The sequence below is a fragment of the Sebastes umbrosus genome, chromosome 18 (assembly GCF_015220745.1).
Source record: "Sebastes umbrosus isolate fSebUmb1 chromosome 18, fSebUmb1.pri, whole genome shotgun sequence".
Lineage (NCBI taxonomy): Eukaryota > Metazoa > Chordata > Actinopteri > Perciformes > Sebastidae > Sebastes > Sebastes umbrosus.
The window spans coordinates 11,283,203-11,303,702 of NC_051286.1; the positions used below are offsets into that span (position 1 = coordinate 11,283,203).

The 20,500-nt window shown below is 37.6% G+C and overlaps 1 protein-coding gene across 2 annotated transcripts; it reads left to right on the forward strand.

Annotated features, from left to right (window-relative positions):
* Positions 1-5,345: 5,345 nt before the first annotated feature.
* On the forward strand, positions 5,346-19,811 carry nr2e1 (nuclear receptor subfamily 2, group E, member 1). Of its 2 annotated transcripts, none has more exons than XM_037750044.1 (9): positions 5,346-5,904; positions 10,253-10,398; positions 11,844-11,931; positions 14,322-14,557; positions 16,052-16,198; positions 17,016-17,112; positions 17,755-17,904; positions 18,089-18,194; positions 18,793-19,811. In XM_037750044.1, the coding sequence occupies exons 1-9, from the start codon at positions 5,844-5,846 to the stop codon at positions 18,953-18,955; spliced, it is 1,194 nt and encodes a 397-aa protein (XP_037605972.1). In that variant the 5' UTR covers positions 5,346-5,843; the 3' UTR covers positions 18,956-19,811. The 2 variants fall into 2 exon arrangements, with proteins under 2 accessions (XP_037605972.1, XP_037605973.1); XM_037750045.1 differs by lacking the exon at positions 5,346-5,904 and adding an exon at positions 6,184-6,354.
* The last annotated feature ends 689 nt before the right edge of the window (positions 19,812-20,500 follow it).

The following is a 20,500-nucleotide window of genomic DNA, read 5'->3' on the forward strand; positions in this document are numbered from 1 at the left end:
GCTGCACACATGTTTCACTTATATAGAAAGTTTAATCATTATTAAAGACTATAGAGTATTAATATTATATAGGAGAAGTTTGTTTTTGCACATTCACATTTTCTGACTGTCATCAAAACAGCTGATTTATCACTGTTGAGGCAACAATCACATCCTGAGCTGTGAACACCAGCAGTGTCTGTGGGCTGTAAGATGACTGACTATATCATCACTTTTAAAGGATGCACGGCTGCGTGGCTCTTTGGTCAGCTCGGATTCTCCCCATTATTTGCTCTTTGGAGCTTTGTGACTTCTCCCTAAAGCCAATTGGTTCACGCCTGGTCGGTTTGGGGCCTGATGGCAGCGCGTAAAAAAAGATGGTTAAACTCTGGCCTCCAGTTGGTGACTGCATGTCTATGGGATAAACAATATGTACTGTAAATTGCAAAAAAAAATCGTCATTTTTATCATATTTCTATTAAAGAAGTAATGTTATGATAATTTCCACATCATTTTTTTTCAATATTATATTTATTGTTTTTTGTTCATTTTAAAACAACAGAACAAACATTCACAAATGTCCCCAATAATAACATTCTCGGTACAAAGAAACTTAATCAACCTAATATTAATATAAAATAAGCCAGTATGGATACAGGAAAAACATATAAGTTAAAGAAATAAAATTTAAAACAATAAAATAAAATAAACTCTATTTATATATACATATATATACTGTATACATATACACATACATATACATATACGCACAAGCAGTATATACACATACAAAAACACATATAATCAATTAAAAAAAAACAGTGTACAATTCAGTCATCATCCTATTCTATCACAATTTCCACATCATTAAATGTCAGTCTGAGTTGGAAAAAATAAGAATCAACAGGTGTGTAAACCTGGAGCAACATGCTATTTACAGCTGCCTTGTGTTTTCTCATTGTTTAAGACATTCAGAGCACCAGTATTGTTCCATAGTGACTTCTGCTGGACTCTTACTCGTCTCTCGTTGTTTAAGTCTCTCCTATAGTATGTCAAGTATCCGCATACTGATGCCGAGCTCCCACCCAAAAAAAAACAGATACACAATCCACTGGCCCCTTTGTCAGCTTCATTTCATTGACTGTTGGAGGAGAAGAGAGTCACTAATACAAAAAAAAGTGAAAGAAGGCAACCCTGGGCAACCATGATGTTGGTTATATTTGTGTAAAGGCTATCAGTGAATGAGGAGGATTAGGACGAGTTAAGGAGATTATGTCACACATTCAGCATTCACCCCACCCCAGCAGCCACCCACACACACACACACACACACACACACACACTGCACACACTTTAGAAATAACTGGATATGTTATTGATCTGGGAGAATGGAGACATGATTTATACACTGTTAAGAATTTCCCAGTAAAATAACAGTAAAGAACTGGCAGCAGGGTTGCCTTTATGTTACTGTAAAATTAACATTATTATACTGTCGCTGAAATTTACAGCTTTGTGCTGTTAATGAAAAATATAGTTTGAACTTTATTAATTTCACAGTATTTTACAGTTAATTTACTGTTTAAAGATACATAATGTAGCTGTTTTTCACCTTTCTTTTACATTATCTTACTGATTTGTTTTAATGCACTATTAAGGTTTTTACATACATTTTAATAAACATTATTTTTTGCCTAGATGAATAGACTTAGCAGGTTACAGACATAGGAATAGTCACACTAAATACAATTAAAGGCACTTGTTAGGAAAAAGGCTATAATAGACTTGTTGACACTTTTCCCAAAATGTGTGTCTCTAGCTGGCTACAAGCACAGAATGAAACCATAACAACATGTGAGTGATGAACAATAAAGCTAATTCACTGATTTTACAATCATGTACAATGTACAAGCCTCACATGTGCAGATCAGGTCCCAGAATTAAAAAAATACTGCATGAAACTGTTACTGATGATACTTTAGACAGTTGATCAGCAGTAAAGTGATGTTTTTTAAGAATGCATTATAGTTCAGTTAAGAGCGTAATTTAACAGGTTTTCTTTTGTATTAACAGTAAAGCAGTTTTTAGCAATATCAGGTTAATACTGTTGAAATCCTGCTGTAAATTAACAACAATTGTTTACAGTGCAGTGTTTTCATTTAAGATGAGTAAATTCTGCTTTTTTGGTTTCATTGCGTAAATATATCACCTAATTCTTGGGAGAAGTCTGGATAATAGTCCCCTATAATAAAGGTGTATTGTAGCCTTTCTTGTGTGGACTATTTATAAAACTTCCTTTTAGAGGCTCTCTGTGTGTCCCTGCAGAGAAATCAAAGGAATATTCTGGTGATTTGTTCTCCTCAGGCTTGTTAGTCTCCAGCCTCCAGCCTGTTTCAGGTTGAAAGACACAACAATGGCTGATTGCAATTAACTACGCCTCTCCGCCTCGCCCCTGTCCGCTTAAATCGACACTTTGTGAGTCCATATGGCCTTTAGTGTACCGTGGGAATGAACACAATTAAAAACAGAATATGGATTTCTGGAGTTACCCGGCGAAAGCTCAGCAAGCTGTCAAGGTCAGGGTGTCAGTGAGCGTTGCTCTGCAGCCATGCAGCCCTGCAGCCAAACCCAACATTAAACCAGTTTACCCACTATAGTTAAAGACAGTTAGCAAATTAATTCATTCATATGAAGGCACTGAGGCAAAAGAGAGTAAAAGAAATTATGCATTGAATTATCATCATCATTATTATTGTTTAAAAATAGTAGCATGTACATGTTTAACAGTTACTGTTCACATCCAAGTGTGACATCTTTTTGGACTTTTTTTATCACCTGTTTGGTGGCAAAAGTGTGAAGAGTGTGAAGAAAAAAATAATCTGTAGATGTAGGAGAGAAGTCAAATGGAAGAACAATAATAAAGAGAGTGATAATAGTGGAAGAACTGGAGCAAAACAAAACAAAAAACATGATCATTTTTAAAAAGCAACAACTAGATATTTGACATCAGTGTGTTCAGTACGAGGTGATGTTTGTATGAATCTGTGTAAAGTCAACAAAAAGGAAACTGCACTAAGAGATAAGTAAAAAGGTGTTATTATTGTTGGTGTTATCACTATTTCTAAAAGGTATTTAGATATTTTCATTTGATATTTTATATATTTTATTTTTGCTTTGTTTTAAGCCATAATGTTTCAAATAGGGTAAAGTTTTTAATTACATTTTTTTTTTTTCATTTTCACATTTTCTGTTTGTATGTACAGATTGTTTTTATTAACTATAGTGATTAAAATGTGTCTTTCATGCAAATAAAAGCTGTTTATTTATCATTACATCACACTCCGGGAGCCTTGTTTTTGCCTCACAGTGGTGTCTGTATGTGTCTGTATAGTACTGTCAAGCTGTAACTTCACATCAATAGATGGTCGACACTTTGAATGGATAAATAAGCCAAAAATAACAGGCTGGTTAAATCATGTGCAACAGGTTGAAAAACACTGTGAGCTCAAAATGACTTTGAAATAAGCCATTAACAAAGGAAAGACAACTTATAGAATACATGCAACAACTTTAGAATAAAATTATTTTTTATACTTTCTTATCTGTGATAATATAACAAATATCCAACACATCATAAGAAAATCAGTACACCTCAGCTGTTTCTGACTGATCATGTCTACAGGGGCCCCAGGCACTTATCCTTGAATCTTAAGGACTGCATGTGCAACCAGACACAATTGTGTTTGTAGGAAATGAGGAGCATGACACTGTTTGGTGTCTGAGCCCCAAAACCCTCCTCTGCACGTAACATACTCTTACTGGTCTAGCATACTTCAGCATATTGTTTATAGTGGTCAAGACTGAAAGTTTTCTGTCTTCAATTCATTTTATTTTGAGTATGTGATATTTTGAGTTGTGTTCTTTGGATAATGCTTTATAATGGGATTATTAATTATAAGTCTTATAAGAAAGAAATGCAGCCTGAATAAATGAATCTAGAGCTAAAACACATCTAAATTTTGCAGAAAACATGCGTGCAACACGTCTTTTGCAATGCCTCTTGATCCATGAGCAAGGCACTTCCCACCACTCACACACACATTCACATTCACACGACCACTCACACACACACACACACACACACACACACACACACACACACACTCCCTCCTCTGCACATAATATAGTAAACCTCTTACTGATATAACATACTTTAGCATATTGTTTATAGTGGTCAGGATTGAAAGTTTTCTGCAGCACCATCTTCAATTCAGCTCCATTTGTTGTTTTATTTCGAGGATGTGATATTTGAAATTGTGTTCTTGGATAAGGTTTATAATGGGATTATTAATTATAAATCTTATAAGGAGAAATGCAGCCTGAATAAGAGCTAAAACACATCTAAATGTTGCAGAAAACATGCGTGCAACACGTTTTTGTTTGCAATGCCTGTTGATCCATGAGCAAGGCACTTCCCACCACTCACACACACATATTCACATTCACACGACCACTCACACACACTCCCTCCTCTGCACATAATAATTAATAATCCCAATATAAACCTTATCCAAGAACACAATTCCAAATATCACATACTCGAAATAAAATAACAAATGGAGCTGAATTGAAGACAGTGCTGCACTACAAACAATATGCTGCAGTATGTTAGACCAGTAAGAGGTTACTCTATTATGTGCAGAGGAGGGTTTTGGGGCTCAGACACCAACCAGTGTCATGCTCCTCATTTCCTACAAACACAATTGTGTCTGGTTGCACAGAAGTGCCTTGCTCATGGATCAAGAGGCATTGCAAACAAAAAAACACGTGTTGCACGCATGCTTTCTGCAACATTTAGATGTGTTTTAGCTCTACATTCATTTATTCAGGCTGCATTTCTTCCTTAAAAGACTTATAATGAATAATGCCATTATAAACCTTATCCAAGAACACAATTCCAAATATCACATACTCGAAATAAAATAACAATGCTGCAGAAAACCTTCAATCCTGACCACTATATAAACAATATGCTGAAGTATGTTAGACCAGTAAGAGGTTACTCTTATAAGGAAGAACTGCAGCCTGAATAAATGAATCTAGAGCTAAAACACATCTAAATGTTGCAGAAAACATGCGTGCAACACGTGTTTTTTTGTTTGCAATGCCTCTTGATCCATGAGCAAGGCACTTCCCACCACTCACACACACACACATTCACATTCACATTCACACGACCACTCACACACACACACTCTCCCTCACACGCCAGTGACGTCAGGCTGGAGTTTGGAGTAGAAAGCCAAGTGGATGAAGGAAGTGGAGATCTCCACCCTCTCCAGCCTCCCACTGACACTTCTCATAAATATTACCAAGGCTTTATTTGAGGAACCCTGCAGCACAAAGTCACATCGTGTTGCAGGTTTTAACGAGCTTTTTTTCACCTGTCAGAATACAACAAATTTGATTTTGTTTTCTGTTTTTCTGCACTTGGCACCAGTCGGATGCGCTCCAGGCTGCGTTTTTACCAACTCCAACTTTACGCACCGGTTGTTGCTCCCGGAGCTGGAGAGCTGCTGCTGCCGGTAACCGGTCGCTGCGATCTGGTTCTCCTCTCTTACAAGGACCCGGACACATCGGAGCCGAACATCATCTGACACAATGAACAACCGAGTGTCTTAATCTGGAGATCTACTCTGTCAAGTTTCGGGACTCTCCGATCTCATCATAAAAGACTTCAAGGAAAAAAAGTGCTGCAGGTTTCACCAATTTGTTGTTTTTTTTCAGCGAGAACCAGAAGAGAAAAAGGACTTTTTTTTTTTTAATTATTCTCAACTTTATTATTATCATTAAGTCGAGTGTCCATGATGAGCAAACCCGCCGGCTCAACAAGTGGCTGTCTGGATATTCTGAATGTCAAATCAAGTAAGTGTCCTGATGCTTCTGCATGGAGCATATTATTGGTGTTGTTAGAATAAAGTGCTCTAATAATGGTTACTTTCTCTCACATAGAGTGTAAAACATGAACATAAAGCTGCATTCGAACTTAAGTCATTTAACTCCTCAGAATCAGAATCAGAGTCAGAATCAGAATCAGAATTCGAATTCGAATCAGAATCAGAATCAGAATGTTGTGTTTATTGCCAGGTGTAAGAGGTATACACTAGGAATTTGCTTTGGTTTTGTTGGTTGCAAGTCAAACAGTATTATAACAAAAGAATAGATAAAAACGTTAGAATAAAATAAGAATAAAAAAATGTAATTTCTACCAATATACAATATACAAAATAAACTATAAACAAAAATAAACATGATATATAAACAGATAGTGCAAATATTGCTGGTGTGCAAACATGGTCATGTTCTTAAAGAAATGTGAGTCTGGTGGGAATAGATGTTTTTTTCCTCCTCGAGCACACACACACACACACAGTTACACAGTTAGTGCGTAAACTTGTGTCCATGTCCGATAATTAAAGCGGCCTCAATCTGACATCTCTTTTAAGAAATATATATCTTTGTAAAGTTGCTTTCAAGAGGTAAATAAATAATAATCTGTGTCCATGATCTGAATATTCCCTCGTGCTTCACTTGTTGCCTGTAATTTCATTTTCAGCAACTTCTATAAAAGAGTCATAATAAAGTGATAAACAGATAGAGATATTTAATCACAAATAATTTATGATTTTAAAGCTTGTATAAAAGATTCTTCTCTTAACTGCACAGCTGCTTTGCTATTTTAGACAAATTGATAATCTGTCTATATGTGTCTACGTCCGCGCGTTTCTCTACTGTAAAAAAAAAATATATAATTTAATGAATTAATCATGAATGTGTTCAGTGGTTTAAAATTAAATTGTTTTTCTTGTGGTATTGGAGATTTTCTTGTGGCTTAACGTTTGAGATGACATTTTTTTTTCTTAACCTTTGCAGTTATAGGCCTCATATTGAATCCAAATTAAATCACTCTTACATTATAATACAGGCCCTGAAGTAGATTATTGTTGTGTTTTAAAATATAGGACATTTATATTAATTTAACATTTGCCTGCATGTTTCTTTCAGTTTATCCAAACCTGTTATTCGCTTCAAACTGTTGCTTCTGTTGTTTTATCCTGCTGGAGCTCAAATGTATTCAAATTACAGTTAACAACCAATAAATTAGAACAAACACTACATTATTACAGCTGTCACCCAGGTTCATACCAGCATTATGGGTGGTCAGTGGAAACATTTCCTGCACTCAGTAAAACTTTATTTCCACTCCTTTTTTTTCTTGCCATGATGGTGATTACGTTAATGGAATATGCCATATATCTACAAGCAATTACTGCACACAATGGAGACGAATTGGACCCCCATAGTGGCAAGTTAAATACATTTCCCCCCTTCACAACAAAAATTGTGCGTCATTTTTATTTAATTGACTCTCACCTGATTTATATTTTATTTGAGCTCATCTTGTTGACATTTATGCGTAATTTTCGTTCATCTTTAATTTAAGGACGATTAAAACTATTATTTTGGGAGTGCGTAAAATGAACTTGACTTGGGTTTATTAAATATATGTTAATCAGTAATTGACTCCACTGAGTATAGAGTCAACATTTTTTTATTTTTTTATTTAAAAAAAATCTATATTCTTATTTATTTTTTATTTATTTAACCTTTATTTAACCAGGAGTAAAAAAAAACTCTTTGAGATTAAAAATCTCTTTTCCAAGAGTGTCCTGTGGCCAAGATAGTGCAGCACCACAGTTATACGGTTGCAGACATAAAACATACATAACAATTGAAAACAAAGAGCAAATTACAGAATCATAAGGTATCAAAAAACATTCATCAACATTCAAAACAGCCACACACACACACACACACACCGATAGACAACTACAAATGGAGATTTAACTTAGTATACAGCAGGTTGACTTTTTAAAATGACTCCCATGATGACTTTCAACAGGCCATGCAGCTATAAACTCCTTCCAGACATAAATACTACATAAAAAGTTGCTTCTCTTTCTCTATTATTGTAATTATTGTGTCCAGCAGTTAAAAAGCCTGCATGGCCTTTCTGATTCTTAATAATCTGCCAATTGAAGCCCTATAACTCTCCTCCTGAAGTCATTGTTTTTTTGCTGCTCACTAGTTATTCCCATGCTACCCTTTTTGACGGGTCACTGGTGAATCAATGAGCAGGTGGCAAAACGTCAGTGTAATTACATAGACTTGCTTTTCCCTCCAGAATAAAAAAAAAAAGAACTCCCCTCATATGCATACAAATATACTTCTTTTTCATAGATTTGAATACTTTGAAAAAAAAAAAAATCACATTTTTTTCCATCTTACACCAGGGGTCGATTTACATACACTTCATTTGAGTTGGTGAAACGAGTTGGTGCGCATTATTCTCATGGTGCAGTGTCACTCCCTAATCCTGGAGGCCTATAGACCTGCCGGATAAAGCAGCTGTCGAGTCCCATTATGAGGGGGAGTTGGCAGCTTGTCGAGATCCAGGCAGTCAGACGAGGTTCAATGGGGGAAAATCATTAAGTTAACACTTTCCCCTAATGTCTCCATTGTGCGCCCTTGGTGCCATTGTCTTAGAGAGCTCAGATATGACGCTTCCCACCGGACTTTATTCTGCAAATGTGCGCAGTGAATTCCCATGCTCGGCCGAGGCTCGAGGCAATGTCCAGCTTCTCTCGCTCTCTACTCCTCATCTCCACCACCACCACCCTCTCTTCATCATCCCAGTACTTCACTCTTTCATTTTTACCTCATCAAGTAAAAAAAAAAAACAGCAACTATATCAGAAGAACTCGAGTGAAAAAAAGGAAGAAAACACACATCCAGAGAACAACCAAACCAGAATGGACATGCAACATGCTTTGACAATACATTTGAGGAAAACGAGGGAGGGGAAATCTTCTATCTTATATTTGTGTTTCATGTCCTTAATTTTACTTTTTTTTTTTTTTTAACTTGCATGATGTGAAATAAGTTATTGCTAACAGAATTTTGTGATATATATCTTTGTTGTTTGGTTTGATTGATGCAGTTAGTGTTTGAGTTTTACAGATTTTTCTTTTTTCCTTTTGGAAGTTTTCCTTTTTGTGTGCACCAGAGTGTGTTTTGTTGGGTTATTGGAAAAAAAAAACAAGTAATTTGTAGGACGATTTGTCCATAGCTCTATGGTGTAAAACGACTTAATTTTTTGGCATTTACTGTATGTCCACAGTGCCAATTTACGCACGATAACCTGGCAGCTCCAGAAATAAACTGCAAAACTCAAAACTTTCTCAAGTTTTGTGTCAACTTTGGAAACTGTTCTTGCAATTTATCCAGATGTTCAATATTTACGATGCCACTTTATGACATTTTATTCATTTAAAGTCATTTGTAGGACGATTTGTCCATAGCTCCACTTTGTAAAACGACTTCATTTTTGTCATTTACTGTATGTCCACAGTGCCAATTTACGCAGATAACCTGGCAGCTCCAGAAATAAATTGCAAAACTCAGTAAAACAACGACTTTCTCAAGTTTTGTGTTCAACTTTGGAAACTGTTCTTGCAATTTATCCAGATGTTGAATATTCACGATGCCACTTTATGACATTTTATTCATTTAAAAACTGAGCAAAGTGATGATTCAGTGAATGGTATCTAATTGAAATATGCATGGGCCTCATTTTTGGCATTTACTGTATGTCCACAGTGCCATTTTAAGATACGATAAGATAAGATTAACCTTTATTAATCCCCGGAGGGAAATTCAGGTGTCAAAGCAGCAACATCAGCAAAACAGAGTGAAACACAGGCGAGGTAAAGGTATATAAAAATTATAAAAACAATAAATAGAGATATAAAAGATACAGAGTGAATGGGTGAACATAGTGTGTACATCAATAAATGTAGTATGTGCAATAAATACATGTAATATGTGCATATGTGCAGTCTATAAAGTGGTATATAGGATGTATAGTGTAAAGTAAGTGTGCCAGTGGTTAGAGTCTAAGATGGTTGCAGATAGTACATGTTAAAAGGCAGATAACCTGGCAGCTCCAGAAATAAACTACAAAACTCAGTAAAGCAACGACTTTCTCAAGTTTTGTGTCAACTTTGGAAACTGTTCTTGCAATTTATCCAGATGTTCAATATTCACTTTATGCCACTTTATGACATTTTTTATTCATTCATTTCAAACTGAGCCGAGTGATGATTCAGTGAATGGTATATCTAATTGAAATATGGGCCTTTTTTTTTGTCAGGTCGGATTCTGGACATCCCGTGCAAAGTGTGCGGTGACCGCAGCTCTGGGAAACACTACGGTGTTTACGCCTGCGACGGCTGCTCGGGATTCTTCAAGAGGAGCATCCGCAGAAACAGGACGTACGTCTGTAAATCTGGCTCTCAGGTGAGGCCTCCTATACTTATTTCTTATATATTCTAATTTAAGTAATTTGATCCTCTTTTTCCACACAGGCCATGTGGCAAAGGTGCAACCTCTATAACACTTTGATGGTGTCGTGTTTGCATCATTTTTAGGAAAGGAGAATCAAGCAAGTTGCAAACAAAACAGGAAATTGTAGTGATTTGAACTTATTAATCTATCACTCAGTAATATTATATCAATAATCTACAGTTATTGCACTTGTCCCAACACTTATTTGTATTCTTCAGGATTTAGGTGACAAGACGTCCCTGTCATCATCCAAAAAAACATTACCAGCTTTACGCACGGAATGCGCACTTTACGCGCAGATTCCATTCCATTCCATTCTATTCCATTCCATTCCATTCTATTCCATTCCATTCGCTTTCCCCTTCTGGCGCTGTGTTAAGTCTCCCTTGATGAGCCTAATTGTGTCATGCCTGCACCATTAGGTATTGGGCTAAACAGCGCGCTGCTATAATGTACCAGGTGTAATCCAATCTAATGTGATGACTCGGAAGGCGAGGATTTAGGCAGCAGAGGGCGGGATGGAGTACTTATCCTCCTGGGATGAGGAGCCGCAGGGGAGCAGCTCGATAACTACACGATAATAGGCCGATCTTTCACCTGGAGATTGGCCTCCCAGGAGGAGAATAGCAAGAAGACTTCGGTGGTGCGAGCTGAGAGACACACCGAAGGCTGTAACTCTCTCTCTCTCTCTCTCTCTCTATCTCTCTCTTCCTCCCTCTCTCTCTCTCTCTCTCTCTCTCTCGCAATTCAATTCAATTTGCTTTATTGGCATGACTGTCAGGTGAACAATATTGCCAAAGCGCCAATTCAATAATAAATAAAAATATAAAAAGAACAAAATAAAAATAAAAACAAAAACATATATATATATATATATATATATATATATATATATATATATATATATAAATATATACAATTCAATAAGCAAATTACAATATATAGATATTTTAAAAAGAACATGCATGTAAATGTAAGAAAACAATAAAGTAATTAATGTTTGTTGTGTCAATAAAACAAACAAACAAATAAAAAACAATATATTGCAATATCAAAGAATAAATGTAGAAAAAAACACAAAAAAGACATGAAGTAGAGGAGTAAATAAAAGGCAGAGTGTGAGTTACATCTATTATGTGTTGTTGTTGTGGTTGTCTCTTAGGCTGTGACATGCACTGACATATCCTGCAGCTTCTATGGCGATGAAACTATTTTCTCCAAGTAGATGTTGTATTTTATTTTGATCAGAGAGGGAATCGAAATCTTGGAGTTTACATTTAATTTTTGTAAAGAATTTGTTCCTAATTTCTTCTGTCTCTCTCTCTCTCTCTCTCTCCCTCTCTCTCTCTCTCTCTCTTCCTTTCTCTCTTCCTTTCTCTCTCCCTCTCTCTGTGCAGGGTGGCTGTCCTGTAGACAAAACTCACAGAAACCAGTGCCGAGCGTGCCGATTGAAAAAGTGTCTAGAAGTGAACATGAATAAAGACGGTAAATGGGTTTAATTGAATTATCACTTTGGGGCATAGACACGCCATGCTGTGGCGTTTGGGTTGGAGGTGCAGCAACTCGGATGGGAGAGTGTATTAAGGCTGTTAATGAAGGCTGAAAGGAAGCAACAGGTTGATAATTAGCTTCTCTTTACTTGTTTTAAAGGGGCATGTTATTTACTCTGTGGGAGAATTAATAGATTACACACTGTTGAGAATTTCCCAATAAAATAAGAGTAAAGAACTGGCTTGCCTTTATGTTACTGTAAAATTAACATTGTTATACTTTCGCTGAAATTTACAGCTTTGTACTGTTAATGAAAAATAGTTTGAACTGGGTTTTTTTTATTAATTTCACAGTATTTTACAGTTAATTTACTGTTTAAAGATACATTATATAGCTGTTTTTCACCTTTCTTTTACATTATCTTACTGATTTGTTTTAATGCACTATTTAGGTTTTTACATACATTTTAATAAACATTATTTTTTGCCTAGATGAATAGACTTAGCAGGTTACAGACATAGGAATAGGCACACTACATACATTAAAGGATTTGATGCGCGTGTGCGTAAAGTTTGTTTGGAGCGCCCGCAGCGCGGCGCGCTCTGCTCCTGTTTACCTGCTGTAGTACCGCAGGTAACCGGATCGGCTTGTGCGTGCGCGAATGTTGGTTTGAGGGAAAGGACAACGCATTTGGGCTTTGCAGGGTAAGTTAAGAAAGGAAACGTAAACAGAAAAGTGTTCTCCAGCTTTTCATTGTGAAAGAGCAACAATGAGTCATGATCATTGATCATTGACCAGACCTGTTACTTCTCAGTCAATCCGGCCGACCAGTCCAGAGACTAACCAGGCTCTCTCTCCAGAGGAGGTCTGAACCTGGTCCCCGCGGCTCCTGTTGTGAGAAGGGCTGATAGTCCTCATGTAGCTCAGAGGAGAGCCGGTCCTAGCCTCTACTCCAGACTGACGCATTGTCAGAAAGGAGCTGTCCTCTAGGCTGACCTTCAGTGACCTTCAGTCAGCCTAGAGGAGAGGTTCCGGCCGGATCTGCTCCGAACAACCTAGCTTTCCAGCCAATCCCCTTCACGGGTTTCCCCTTTAGAAAAAACTGATAGTCCTCATAGCTCAGAGGAGAGCCGGTCCGAGCCTCTACTCCGAACTGACCCCGTTGTCAGAAAGGAGCTGACCTTCCAGTCAGTGACCTTCCAGTCAGAAACCTTTCAGTCAGTGACCTTCCAGTCAGCCTACAGCAGAGGTTCCGGCCGGATCTGCTCCGGACAACCTGGCTTTTCAGTAATCTCTTAGGTAGGAAATTTGAACCTGATCGCAGCGCGGGTCCTATAGGTAAACTTTTCGAGCGAGGACTGTGACGTCAGTCATGACGTCTGTGTTGTCATAAAGTCAGTCATAACATCAAAGACGGTGATCTCCAATCAACCAATCAGTGGGCGATAGTTTATTCAACGTCAGCATAAACATGATTTAATGATGTCATGAATAGCTCTGACCCAGAATCAGGGTTAATAAATGACCGTATTCCAATGATGAAATCTAGTCATTTAAATGCTGTTGAAACAGTTATACTGGATGTAACCTGGACATTTAATAACAACTTGTTGTGTGGAATCAGGTCGGAGCGTCATAGCCCTTTAACATTATAGTAATGTGCAGAAATTGTCAGGAAATAATAAGTAAGATGAGCAAAATCAATATAATGACAAGTTGTAGTATTAAAATGAATGAATATTGGGTAATTATAGAGTAAAATCAAAACAAAATCTCTTTATGACTTTATGACAGCTGCTAAATCAGGCCATGTGGCAGACGGATGCTTTGGATAAAAATATAATCAAATAATCAATCAACAGGTGTAAGGTGATCCACATGTATGCAGAAAACATCCAAGTATAGTATTGATACAATTCTGCATGAGTCAAGCTTTACCTGTATAACACTTTTTGTTATAACGTTACACATCTGGCAAAGTGTGCTGGCAAAAAGCAGAGAGATCATACATGCTGTTATTACTAATATCTTGGGTGGGGGGGGTTCTGTGCTCTTGTGCTGCCTGTTCTCGGAGGCCGGTGACGTCACACACACACACACACACACACATATACATAAATCACAAATGGACAGAAATCCTAACTGCTGGTTTCAAACGCACAATTTCTGAATACGGGCTGTGTGTGTATATGTATATTGAGCGCTTCGATACTTTCACAGTATTTATAAAGCACTTAAACCTGCTTTATAATATAAAAGACATGCAAATCTTACCTTTTACAATATGGGACCTTTAATTACAGGAAGATTTATAGAATAAAATAAACTATAATAAACTAATTAGATTAAATAAACATCCCTTCACTCTGTGTCTCGTTTCACAGCCGTTCAACACGAGAGGGGGCCTCGGACGTCCACCATCCGCAAACAGGTCGCCCTGTATTTCAGGGGCCACAAAGAGGTGAACGGATCATCGACCCATTTCCCAGGATCCTCTCTGCCCGGCCCTCCCTTCTTCACCACTGTCACGCAGCTGGAGCCTCACAACCTGGAGATGAGCGGAGTGGCCACCACGCCGGAGAGACAGGCCATGGTGGGGCTGGCACAACCCACTCCCAAGGTATATTATGGGCAAACTATTGTTATTTTTATTTGTGAGCAATTTTGTATCGGTATTTAAGCATAATTATATACACTGTAACTAATTGCTGTTAATTTACAGCAGGATTTCAACAGTATTAACCTGTTATTGCTAAAAACAGTGCTTTACTGTTAATACAAAAGAAAACCTGTTGTTTGTTTTTTAACTGAACTATAATGCATTCTTAAAAAACAGCACTTTACAGCTGATCAACTGTCTAAAGTATCATCAGTAACAGTTTCATGCATTATTTGTTGACATTTTGGGACCTGATCTGCACATGTGGGGCTTGTACATTGTACATGATTGTAAAATCAGTGTATTAGCTTTATTGTTCTTCACTCACATGTTGTTCTGGTTTGCATTCTGTGCTTGTAGCCAGCTTTAGACAGACATTTTGGGAAAAGTGTCAACAAGTCTAGCATTTTTCCTAAGTGCCTTTGATTGTATTTAGTGTGACTATTCCTATGTCTGTAACCTGCTAAGTCTATTCATCTAGGCAAAAAATAATGTTTATTAAAAATGTATGTAAAAAATACAACCTAAATAGTGCATTAAAACAAATCAGTAAGATAATGTAAAAGAAAGGTGAAAATCAGCTATATAATGTATCTTTAAACAGTAAATTAACTGTAAAATACTGTGAAATTAATTTTTAAAAAAACAGTTCAAACTGTATTTTACATTAACAGTACAAAGCTGAAAATTTCAGCGATAGTATAATAATGTTAATTTTACAATAGCATAAAGGCAACCCTGCTGCCAGTTCTTTACTATTATTTTACTGGGACATTCTTAACAGTGTAGGGTGGGGTTACAAATTGATAGATCACCAACAGAGTAAAAAAATATAATCACAAATGTCCATGTACTAATCAATACAAAATTGGCAAGCAGCTACAGAAAAGAAAAGAAAAAAAACAACAAACAGGAAAAAGAAAAATAACAACAACAAAAAATATTTAAATAAAGTATTATAAATAAATAAATAAATATTTTAATAGAAACTATTATTATTTTTATTATTTTTTCTCCCAGGATTTAATAGTAAGTTTATGAGGCTAGAATGCTTAGTTTTTCACCTCCAAATGAATGAGAATCAGTGTACTGATCAATCTATATACTGTGCTTTATTTAGTTTTTACTTGTCATTTATAACATTTAATGTAATTTATCATCAATTCCTTCAATAGTTTATGATATTCCGTGGATATTTTGTATTATAGCCTTCCCAAATGTTATTATAGGATTACAGTTGTTCTCCGTAAGGGTCAGAAGTTGAAATTCTTGTCCAGATTTAGCAGCCTGTAAATCCGCCTATTAGATTTCTCACTGTAAATCCATCACAAGCAACACTAATCATTATAAAACCAGGTGCTGGGGCTTGGAATTTGACCTTTGTTGTTCACCATTTCTGTGAACTGTGTTTCTCTCTAACATAAAATGACACATGATGATGATGATCTCTTTCAGTATCCCCATGAAGTCAGTGGCACCCCCATGTACCTCTACGAGGTGGCGACGGAGTCTGTGTGCGAGTCAGCAGCGCGCCTCCTTTTCATGAGCATCAAGTGGGCGAAGAGTGTTCCTGCATTCTCCACTCTCCCTTTATCTGACCAGGTACACACATTATCCTGCGGGGCCTTTTAACGCGAGTCACAAAAAACTATACCAGGAGTCGATTTGGTCCTTAAAGGTCCCATATTATGCTCATTTTCAGGTTCATACTTGTATTTTGTGTTTCTACTAGAACATGTTTACATTCTGTTATGTTCAAAAAAAACTTTGTTCTCCTCATACTGTCTGCCTGAATATGCCTGTATTTACCCTCTGTCTGAAACGCTCCGTTTTAGCGCATTTTGACGGAATTGCAACAGAATTGCGTTGCTAAGCAACAGTTTGGGTCCATGTGTACTTCCTGTCAGCTGATGACATTCACATACACTGCAACCAGGAATAAACTGGGACACATTTAGAATGTTTACGTTTAAAATTGTGTAAAGGGTCTACATTTTTTCGACATCACGAATGGGCAGAAATCCTGACAGCTTGTTACAAATACAGAGTTTCTGAATACGGGCTGTGTGTATTTCCCTGTGGATTGAGTGTTTCGATACTTTCACAGTATTTATATAGGACTTAAGCCTGCTTTATAATAAACAAACATGAAAATCTCACTTTTTTATAATATGAGACCTTTAAATGACACTTCTGATTTGATTTAATTTCAGTTTAAACGATTTTTATATCAAATCACAACCCCTTAACAAAACTAACTGCTGTGTGTGCAATATGGAAGAAAAATACCCATCATTATGCACAAGTTACTATTGCATTAATAAGATTCAAAACAGTTTAACTTGCAATAAATCATTGATTCATTGTGGTGTACAGTTAGTATACAGTTGAATAACACCGAAACTATTCCTCTTTGCAGCTGATTCTGTTGGAGGACGCATGGAGGGAATTATTTGTTCTGGGCATCGCGCAGTGGGCCATTCCTGTGGACTCCACCACTCTGCTGGCTGTTTCTGGTATGTAACAAGGCACGAGAGACTGAAGCTTATCTGAATACAGGCCTCTAACTGGCCTCATAAGATAAGATAAGATAAAATAAGATGAACCTTTATTAATCCCCGGAGGGAAATTCAGTTGTCAAAGCAGCAACATCAGCAAAAAGAGTGAAACACAGGAGAGGTAAAGGTATACAAAAATTATAAAAACAATAAATAGAGATATAAATGATACAGAGTGAATGGGTGAATATAGTGTGTGCAGTCCGTCAATAAACAAATGCCTCATGTGCATATGTGCAGTCTATAAAGTGGTATATAGGATGTAAAGTGTAAAGTAAGTGTAAAGTGCGGCAGTGGTTAGAGTCAAAGATGGTTGCAGATAGTGCATGTGTAAAGGTAGATAGTGCATGTTTAAAGGCAGATTGTGCATGTTTAAAGTTCTTAAAGTCCTCATATGGGGATCAGCCTTGGTTGTGGAGCCTGATGGCTACCAGCATGAAGGACTGACCCAGGCGCTTTGTGTTGTGCCGAGGGGGCATGAGTCTGTGGCTGAAGGTGCTCCTCATCTTGACTAGATCATCATGAGCTGCACATGTAAATGTGTTAGCAGTACAGTCAGTGACTGCATTTAATGACATTTTCTCCATGTTTATTTGGTAGGAATGAACACTGAAAACACGGAGTCTCAGCGGATGAATAAGATCATATCTGAGATACAAGCACTTCAGGAGGTGGTCACCAGATTCAGACAGATGCGTCTCGACGCAACAGAGTTCGCCTGTTTGAAATGTATCGTGACATTTAAAGCCGGTGAGTACTATTGACTCAATGCAGTATTTTCCCACAGTATTCTCATTTAACCGAACAAGGGTTCAAAGTATTTCACTGTAAAGAGCCCTGAAGCTTCTCTGCATTCTGGAGAAGGAAGGGAAATTACAGAAAAATATATTTTTTTCAATAGCTTTTAATAACCTTACGCCTCTGTCTTATACAGTTCCAACGCATGGCAACACAGAGTTAAGAAGTTTCCGCAACGCCAGCGCCATCGCTGCACTACAAGACGAGGCACAGCTCACTCTCAACAGCTACATTCACACCAGGTAATAATCAATAACTCAATCAATCTATATAATATGTATCATGTTTCTCACTTACCGTCTCCTGCAGGTAACTATGAGCAGCCAGATTCATTATAAAGTTAATGAGGCAATAAGTCACTGTGTGGCATCCGGTAATTGTGCGCAGGTGCGACAGCTGAACCTCGTTTTTAATTAGCAGCTATTTGTACCACAGGTGTGCGTTAATAACAGAGAGAGAGAGAGGGAGAGAGACACACACACAGAGAGAGAGAGAGAGAGACACTGAGAGAGAGACACACAGAGAGAGAGAGACAGAGAGAGAGAGAGAGAGACAGAGAGAGAGAGACAAACACAGAGAGAGAGAGAGAGAAAGAGAGAGAGAGAGAGAGAGAGAGACACAGAGAGAGACACATAGAAAGAGAGAGAGAGAGACACAGAGAGAGACACAGAGAGACACAGAGAGAGAGACACACAGAGAGAGAGAGAGAGAGAGAGAGAGAGAAACACAGAGACATAGAGAGAGACACAGAGAGAGAGAGAGAGAGACAGAGAGAGAGAGAGAGAGAGAGAGAGAGAGAAACTCCATGTTTTTGACCCCAGGTGTGTGGATGTGTTTCAGGTACCCGACTCAGCCGTGTCGCTTCGGGAAGCTGCTGCTGCTCCTGCCGGCGCTGCGCTCTGTGGGCCCGTCCACCATAGAGGAGGTGTTCTTCAAGAAGACCATCGGCAACGTGCCCATCACCAGGCTCCTCTCAGACATGTACAAGTCCAGCGATATATGAATTCTCTCCATCTGGGAAAAAAGACTTGAGCTGAGGGCCCAGAGAGCAAGAGAGAGAGAGAGAGAGACCCACCCAGCAGCCGACAGAATGTCAAATCATAGCAGCAGGTGTAACTGTGGGCTTCAATTATTGCTGAGCACAACAATCTCTTAAAAATAGGCCAATAGGCTCCTTCGAAACAGACTGCAACACATCCGGAATTCACCAAGTAGCCTGTTAACAGTCGCTCTATAGTTAAGGATTAGCCTGTAACTTTCATTCTAGTGTGATATACTGCAGTCTCTGGTGGCCACAGGCACTGTTTCAATATCGCCTATAAAGACTCTGGAGAGCACCTGCCTGACAAAGAAATGTTATATATTAAGAGTGTCTGTGAGACCAATGAGCTTGACGACCAATTCAGTCTTTTTATTGCTGTGATCAATCCCAATGGAGGAAACCAAAAAAACAAAAGAAAAAAAAAGATGACGCATGCGTAATGGAGTGGATGTGAATCACTGTCCCTCGATCCGGTGCTGAAACCAAACGCACAGGGCGACGAAGAAGAAGAGGTGACAACACTATGAAGAACTATAGGGGAGAAAAAGACTTTTATGCCTCCTGACTGTAAAACTACATTCATCTGAAGATGGTGTTTGTATTTAAGTGGTTTACTGTCCTGTTTGTGTCGGTGTGTCCTGTTTGAGGCTGTTTTAGGTCGATTTTGTGAAGTTAATAGGCACTAACACTGGATAAAAATAATATTCAGCACTTGGAAAATGTTGTTGTGGCCTGTGATGTTTTTATTCTGCTGTAAATATTTGGAGTTATGACTATTTAGAGTTGTAACCGAGAGAATAAAAGACACTGAATTAAACTGCTTTCAAATAACCTAAAACTTAATGGTCAATAATGGTGATGCTCTTCTCACATCTAAATTTTGTTCTTGATATAAAGTACAATTTAAGAAGATTTCCCAGTAACATTATATAATACGGGTACAAAACACATGCTTAAGTAATAACTAATGATGATTTAATGCGGGATATATCATATAAAAAAACGATTAAGTCACTATGAGTTTATGCAATAGTTTCACTATTTTATGATGTTTTACGATGAAACAGTTAATAGTTGAGCCCTGATAGTTGCAGCCATACATACACTAGAGTAGATGTTAAAAAGCATGTACACACACTGCTAAAGCACCGGCTAAACGTGAGTTAACAGAAATTGAAATCTCAGTAGAGCTGCAAAGATTAATCGCCAACTATTTTGATAATCGATTAATCGGTTTGAGTCAATTCTCTGATTCCAGCTTCTTAAATGTGAATATTTTCTGGTTTCTTTACTCCTCTATGACAGTAAACTTAATGTCTTTCAGTTGTGGACAAAACAAGACATTTGAGGACGTGATCTTGGGCTTTGGGAAACACTGATCGACAGTTTTCACCATTTTATAGTCCAAACCACAAATCGAGAAAAATAATTGACAATGGAAATAATGGTTAGTTGCAGCCCTAGATAGGTGTAACGGTTGTGGCAGTACCTTGTGGAATGTTAGAC

Excerpts from the sequence above, each read along its gene's own strand:
- nr2e1 (XM_037750044.1), top strand. The coding sequence starts at position 5,844 with ATGATGAGCAAACCCGCCGGCTCAACAAGTGGCTGTCTGGATATTCTG. Across the intron at positions 17,905-18,088 it reads TATCGTGACATTTAAAGCCG|TTCCAACGCATGGCAACACA; the intron begins GTGAGTACTATT and ends TGTCTTATACAG. Across the intron at positions 18,195-18,792 it reads AACAGCTACATTCACACCAG|GTACCCGACTCAGCCGTGTC; the intron begins GTAATAATCAAT and ends GATGTGTTTCAG.